The 8,108-nt window shown below is 44.4% G+C and overlaps 1 protein-coding gene across 2 annotated transcripts in view; it reads left to right on the forward strand.

Moving 5' to 3' along the window:
* LOC123370684 (tripartite motif-containing protein 15-like) overlaps nt 1–7,617 on the forward strand; it is a 34,878-nt gene extending 27,261 nt beyond the window's left edge. For both annotated transcript variants that reach the window (XM_045017391.1, XM_045017393.1), the window contains exon 8: nt 6,935–7,617. In XM_045017391.1, the coding sequence (XP_044873326.1) occupies nt 6,935–7,431 (497 nt within the window). In that variant the 3' untranslated portion in view covers nt 7,432–7,617. The remainder of the gene's footprint in view (nt 1–6,934) is intronic.
* Nucleotides 7,618–8,108: the final 491 nt, after the last annotated feature.

Here is an 8,108-nt window from a genome sequence, read left to right on the forward strand (position 1 = left end):
CCTCCAAGGCTCTCTACTAGGCATTTTAGCTTTTCTGCATCCAGTACAGCCCACTCCTGCAGCATTTCAGTGGTGTGCTTTAACCAGGGTTGAAACTCCTCTTCCCCAGCAAATGACCTTAACTTATGACAAGAGTTTCATGTAGCATGGGACAGACAGGGGCAGCTCCAGGCCCCAGCACACCAAGCGCGTGCTTGGGGCGGCAAGCCGCAGGGGGTGCTATGCCATCACCGGGAGGGTGGCAGGCAGGGTGCCTTCGGTGGCTTGCCTGCGGAGGGTCTGCTGGTTGCACGGCTTTGGCGGACCCTCTGCTGGCAAGCTGCCAAAGGCAGCCTGCCTGCCGTGCTTGGGGCGGCAAAATGCCTAGAGCCGCCCCTGGGGACAGCATAACCTTTTCCAGTGTTTGCCCCAGTGCTTTTGCCCAATCATCGGCCCAGGTCGCAGCCCCTGAGCTAGAGGCTGCTGAGCCAGTGCCCAACAAACCTGACATATTAACCATTATACAAACACAATTGTTTCCCAACGTAGTGAATCACTCAACAGGTGCTTGCGAGGGGTATTGACCCAGGATCCCAGATGAGCCCCCAAAAATGTAACTCTTCTGCCTGTCAGAGTTGGGAGCAATAAGAGCCAGGTTCAGTATTTAGGGGTTCCTTTTCAATAACATAATGCAAAACCAGCTAGAACCCCCACCCAGGGACCTGAGAAAATTACACACCACCCCCGTGGATGCCTCTCAAAGGCAATACTTCTCCTCTTGCAAGCACAGAGTCTGAGTGTAGCAAAAAAAAACTTTTAATGAAGAAGGGAAACAATGTGGCATTACTTTGGGGAAACACCACAAACAGGATGCATAGACATTAATCATTAGCAAAGAAGTCCAGCAACCCAAAAATCCCATTAACATGCCCATCCTTTTCTTGCACCTCACTCTCATTTGAATCTAAATTTGTTCTGTTATTACACAGTGGAGAGAGACATGGTCAAATGATGTCTTGTTCTGCAAATTTTTGATGCAGCACCTGATCTCCAGCCTCCCATTCAACAGGCTTCTTCACCTAGCCCAGGCTTTTATCCATCTTTTTTATGATAACACCCAATTGTTCTGTTATTTTTTTGTGGATTTCTGTTAATGCCTCTAAAAGGGACTGGATCCACTGGTCATTTAGCACTTTGGGTTGCCACCTATCTGGAATATCTATATCTAGCCACCATTGTTGGGGTGTTCTCATGTTCCTGCCCATCAGAAGAGAAGAGTGAGGAGGGATTTGATAGCTGCTTTCAACTACCTGAAAGGGGGTTCCAAAGAGGATGGATCTAGACTGTTCTCAGTGGTAGCAGATGACAGAACAAGGAGTAATAGTCTCAAGTTGCAGTGGGGGAGGTTTAGGTTGGATATTAGGAAAAACTTTTTCACTCAGAGTGGTGAAGTACTGGAATGGGTTACCTAGGGAGGTGGTGGAATCTCCTTCCTTAGAGGAGACAAAGCCCTGGCTGGGATGATTTAGTAGGGGATTGGTCCTGCTTTGAGCAGGGGGTTGGACTAGATACCTCCTGAGGTCCCTTCCAACCCTGATATTCTATGATTCTGTGGACTACTACAAAGGGAGTATAAATGTGACTTGCTGGGACTTACCTTAAGGCCATTAGAATCATAGGCCATTTTTCATCCCAATCTTTCCCATAGTCTTTTCCCATTTTTCTTATAGCATCCTTTAGAGTACAGTTAGTTCATTCCACTTGTCCTGAGGATTGCGGTGTCTCACAATGTGGAAGCTTTGCTTAATGTCTAGTATTTGACACAGTTCCTGCATAGTTTCCCCAGTGAAGTGTGGGCCTTGGTCTGAATCAATTTCCTTGGGCAGCCCCCACTGGCTAAACACTACATTAAACAATTGCCGGGCTGTAGTCAAAGCTGTGAGTTAGTCTGTTTGGGATGGTTTCTATCCATTTTGTAAAGGAATCTACGCTTACCAAACAATGCTTATTCCTTGGAATAACTGGTAGGGGTCCAAAATAGTCTATCTGTAATCAGGCCCATGGATCCTCAATCCTTTGGTGAGCAATGGGATCCTTTTGTGCCTGTGAGACCATTGTACGCTGCATTGACCATAGTACGCTGCAAACAATTACACCACCACTGTACATCTTCCCTTAAGATGGACCACTACCTGGTATCTTTGACACAGTATTGTCCACCCCAAAATGCCCTTGCTCATGCACATATTGAACCAATTCAATTCTGACATTTTAGGCACTAACCACCTTTTAGGCTGTTCCCCAAGGTCTGAGTCATGCTTAGTGACCCACACTGCCCCTTCGGGGTTTTTGTGTGCATGCCATTTTCCTAATTATTTCTTGCTTCAGTAATTGCTCAATTTCTTCATCCCTTTCCTGTAGGGCTTGTAGATCCAATGTCTCTGAGCTTGTCACCTGTCTTCACGCTCTGGTTATTACACTGGTTATCTTCTCCTCCTCGCTTTGTGTTAACCTACCAACCTCCTCCCTATTGTCTCTATGCACCAATATATCATCTACATAGAAAATTATTCTCTTTTGGCTTTCAGGTGTCAATTTTCCCCACATCTTAACCACCTGGGAGGGACAAATTGTGGGTGCATTATGAAAGCCCTGGGGGAGTTTTGTGAAACAAAACTGTTGTCCCCCTGTAAGTGAGCCTAAATTTGCACCAAGACTCAGGGCGCAAGGGAATGGAAGAGAAGGCATTTGCTAAATCTACTACTGAGAACCACTGTGCCCCTGCTGCTACTGCAGCAACTACTTCTTGGTACTTAAAATCATAGAATCATAGAATCTCAGGGTTGGAAAGGACCTCAGGAGATCATCTAGTCCAACCCCCTGCTCAAAGCAGGACCAAACCCAAATAAGTCATCCCAGCCAGGGCTTTGTCAAGCCTGACCTTAAAAACCTCGAAGGAAGGAGATTCCACCACCTCCCTAGGTAACCCATTCCAGTGCTTCACCACCCTACTAGTGAAAAAGTTTTTCCTAATGTCCAACCTAAACCTCCCCCTCTGCAACTTGAGACCATTACTCCTTGTTCTGTCATCTTCTACCACTGAGAACAGTCTAGATCCATCCTCTTTGGAATCCCTTTTCAGGTAGTTGAAAGCAGCTATCAAATCCCCCCTCATTCTTCTCTTCTGCAGACTAAACAATCCCAGTTCCCTCAGCTTCTCCTCATAAGTCATGTGCTCCAGCCCCCTAATCATTTGTGTTGCCCTCCGCTGGACTCTCTCCAATTTATCCACATCCTTCTTGTAGTGTGGGGCCCCAAACTGGACACAGTATTCCAAATGAGGCCTCACCAGTGCTGAGTAGAGGGGAATGATCACATCCCTCGATCTGCTGAAAATGCCCCTACTTATACAACCCAAAATGCCATTAGCCTTCTTGGCAACAAGGGCACACTGTTGACTCATATTCAGCTTTTCATTCACCGTAACCCCTAGGTCCTTTTCTGCAGAACTGCTGCCCAGCCATTCGGTCCCTAATCTGTAGCAGTGCATGGAATTCTTCCGTCCTAAGTGCAGGACTCTGCACTTGTCCTTGTTGAACCTCATCATATTTCTTTTGGCCCAATCCTCTAATTTGTCTTAGTCACTTCTAGAGCAGTGATGGGGGTTACTGTGTTTAATGCTCTAAAATCCACTGTCATTCACCAGGTCTTCCCTTTCAGTACAGGCCAAATTGGGGCATTATTAGTACTAGCCATTTGCACAATAACACCCTGTACTAACAAACTTTCAATGGTAGATTTTAGTCCTTCCTCTGCCTCCTGAGGATACTTGTGTTGATGCTGTGGAGGAGGGTCAGGCCCTCAAATTAAAACCTCAGCATCAGTTTTCCCACACTCTAATTTATTTTTAGCTCATACTCCAGGAAACTTGTCCACCCATGGGTCTCCTTCCTCTGCTTGCCCTCCTTCGGGGGCTTTTACAGCTGCACACTTATGTACAGCATTAATGGAGGGGTGGATGTTTCTGCTGATTCTTCACTATTTGCTCATAGAAACCCATTGGCTAGATCCACAATTACTCTCCCCTCATTAAGGTAAAACATTCTTAATATTCCACCCTCCTTAATCCCATTCCTAGTTTGATCCTGTTTCTGAACACAATATTTTACCATGACTCCTGATTCCCTTTGCGGGTCAGGATTGGTCTTGTGATATACGTTTTCATTGTCTTCCCTATATATGATATTTGTTGTGTTGAATTTTCTGTTTCCATAGCATTCCCAGGAAGCCACCGCTCTCTGAGCACACATACTGATGCTCCAGTGTCAATTAGCATAGTGGGGCATCTTTGTTTTTCCCTTAATCTTTCCATTATTGTCCCAACAATGGGATGCCCCCATTTGTCATACTGTAGTTGGACCACAACCTCAGTTTGAGTCCAGGGAGGCAGGTGCCCCTATTGGGGTGGTGCTGATGATTCAGGGTCCATTACTGGAGTTACAGGAGCCCCATCAGTCAATTCCTCTTGCCTCTCTGCAGTAACTCATTTATGAGCTTCCCAATCTGTTTCTCTCTTGGTTTCCCTTCCACCAGGAGTTTCCTCAAAACCTCCATTCTCAATGTATCTTTTCCAACTTCAGCCATATATCATCTAATCTGCATCTAATACCTAGATCCATATCCATTTCTGCCTCTTGCACCCCTGCTGCCCATTGCACCTCCCCGTCCTCTTCCTCTAATATGCCATAGTGCATCTTGGAGATCTGGGGGCCCATTCTCCTTTCCCTGCTTGTTCCTGTGTGTCTCAAAAAGCTACACCTGCTTGAAGAATTTCCTGTTTTAACTCCGGATATCTCCTAGCTGGATCTAAGGATCCTAAAATTATCTTCATTCTTGAATTCAAACCATCTAACAATGCAGTCTTAAAAGCTAAAGTATTGAAATTCCGTGCAGTTCCAATCACTACTGACACAACCCCAGCATCCATGACCAGTATCTCCTTTTTAATAATGTACAATTCTGGGAAGTCAGAGGGGCTCTATTCTGTTACATGGAACAATTTCCCCAGTTGCTGGGCCGACATCATTACCTTCATTACTTCCTTCACTCAGTCCCATCCAGTAGCCTAAAATTGTCAGTCACATAGAAGAACATAAATGGTTGGGCAAAAGTCAACATGGTTTCTGTAAAGGGAAATTGTGTCTTACTAATCTATTAGAGTTCTTTGAAGGGGTCAACAAACATGTGGACAACGGGGATCCAGTGGACATAGTGTACTTAGATTTCCAGAAAGCCTTTGACAAAGTCCCTCACCAAAGGCTCTTACGTAAATTAAGTTGTCATGGGATAAGAGGGAAGGTCCTTTCATGGATTGAGAACTGGTTAAAAGACAGGGAACAAAGGGTAGGAATAAATGGTAAATTCTCAGACTGGAGAGGGGCAACTAGTGGTGTTTCCCAAGGGTCAGTCCTAAGACCAATCCTATTCAACTTATTCATAAATGATGTGGAGAAAGGGGTAAACAGTGAGGTGGCAAAGTTTGCAGATGATACTAAACTGCTCAAGATAATTAAGGTCAAAGCAGACTGTGAAGAACTTCAAAAAGATCTCACAAAACTAAGTGATTGGGCAACAAAATGGCAAATGAAATTTAATGTGGATAAATGTAAAGTAATGCATATTGGAAAAAATAACCCCAACTATACATACAATCTGATGGGGGCTAATTTAGCTACAACAAATCAGGAAAAAGATCTTGGAGTCATCGTGGATAGTTCTCTGAAAATGTCCACACAGTGTGTAGAGGCGGTCAAAACAGCAAACAGGATGTTAGGAATCATTAAAAAGGGGATAGAGAATAAGATGGAGAATATATTATTGCCCTTATATAAATCGATGGTACGCCTTCATTTTGAATACTGCATACAGATGTGGTCTCCTCATCTCAAAAAAGATATACTGGCACTAGAAAAGGTTCAGAGAAGGGCAACTAAAATGATTACGGGTTTGGAATGGGTCCCATATGAAGAGAGATTAAAGAGACTAGGACTTTTCAGCTTGGAAAAGAGGAAACTAAGGGGGGACATGATAGAGGTATATAAAATCATGAGTGATGTGAAGAAAGTGAATAAGGAAATGTTATTTACTTATTCCCAAAATGCAAGAACTAGGGGTCACCAAATGAAATTAATGGGCGGCAGGTTTAAAACAAATAAAAGGAAGTTCTTCTTCAGACAGCGCACAGTCAACTTGTGGAACTCCTTACCTTAGGAGATTGTGAAGGCTAGGACTCCTTACCTTAGGAGATTGTGAGAACTGGATAAATTATTGGAGGTTAAGTCCATTAATGGCTGTTAGCCAGGATGGGCAAGAAATGGTGTCTCTAGCCTCTGTTTGTCAGAGGGTGGAGATGGATGGCAGGAGAGAGATCATTTGATCATTGCCTGTTAGGTTCACTCCCTCTGGGGCACCTGGCATTGGCCACTGTCAGTAGACAGGATACTGGGCTAGATGGACCTTTGGTCTGACCCAGTACAGCCGTTCTTACGTTCTTATGTTCTTATGGATGAGACCTATAGTCTCTTTAACTAGAATTAACACAACACTGCTCCCTATGTTCAAACAGGAGGTTTGGACTAAGATGTCATATAAACCCCATGAGTGGGATCCATTAAGATCTTTGGTACAGGGAATTTATTATATTATTAGAGCTTCTTACTGGAATGTTTAACTGACATAGCTTTGCTAGGAGTTACTTTAATTATAGATTAGAAACTGGGCAGTACTCAGTCTTGTTTATTGGATCCCATGATAGTTTTTCTGATGTAGGCTCTGGTGAATTCTGGGTGGGGGAAATTCATGGATCAACTCTCAAACTGGGACATTTCCTGTTGCTGAAACGAGCAAGCCTTTTCCCAGCTCTGATTGTAAAAATTGTTTTTTCTTTCTCTCCCAGCGGATGTGACTCTGGATCCAGCCACAGCCCATCCCCTACTTGTCCTGTCTGAGGATCGGAAAAGCATGAGATATGGAGACACATGCCAGGATCTGCCCAACAATCCTGAGAGATTTAATGTTTCTGTTTCTGCCCTAGGATCTGAGGGTTTCACCTCAGGCAGACATTACTGGGAGGTGGAAGTGGAGGTGGGGCCTGGGAAATACTGGGCTATTGGAGTTGCCAGAGACTCTGTGAGGAGGAAGGGAATGATCAGCCTTGCACCTCATTTTGGGTTTTGGATTCTTGCCTCCCATAAGGTATCATGGGTTCTGGAAAAGGGACCCAGGAAGATTGGAGTTTATCTGGACTATGCAAGTGGAGAGGTGAGATTTTACAATGCTGAGAACATGGATCTGTTCATCTCTCTCACTGCCACATTTACTGGGAGAGTTATCCCTTTCTTCCACTTCTGGTCTATAGGATCCCATTTCAAGTTGTCGCCCTGCCAGAGATAAATATTTAACTGTACCCACAGAGTACTTTAGAACAGAAATACTCATTTCAACTGATCATTCATAAAAACGAAGTTATTATTCCAGGATGTAACTCATCAGTTGTTATCTGAGCTTTAACTTCATATTTTACTTTTCACACGGGCAGAGAGGGGTGTATGCAAACTTATTACTTACTGTTTTCAGAAAAGATTTTTAGATTTATGGAGATAGCCAGGAAACCTTGGTTACATTTAGTGTCATTCTTAATGTCAGCACAACTGAAGCCAGGTCTACACTTAAATGTTGAGTTAACATAGTTATGGTAGGCTTCACAGTGTGAAAAATTAACATCCCTGAATGCTGTAGTTAAGCTGACCTAACCCCTGGTGTTGATGCAGCAGTGTTGACAGTAGAATACAGCTATTGACCTAGCAACTATCGCTCAGCAAGGAGGATGAACTACATTGACAGAAACCCCCTTCTGTTGCTGTAGGGAGCATCTACTCTATGGTGCTACAGTAGTGTAGCCATGTTATTGTAGTGCCTGTGCTGTTGACAAGCTCACAGCCTTCCACACCCCTGTGCCTGAGCGCTGCTGTCACCACCTTGCAGTATTTAGGCAGCTGACCTGCCAGGAAATGCCTGTACCTACAGCAGGTAGGTTCCAGGATCGGATCCCTGAGTCATCTCAAACCCAT

The sequence above is a fragment of the Mauremys mutica genome, chromosome 5 (assembly GCF_020497125.1).
Source record: "Mauremys mutica isolate MM-2020 ecotype Southern chromosome 5, ASM2049712v1, whole genome shotgun sequence".
Lineage (NCBI taxonomy): Eukaryota > Metazoa > Chordata > Testudines > Geoemydidae > Mauremys > Mauremys mutica.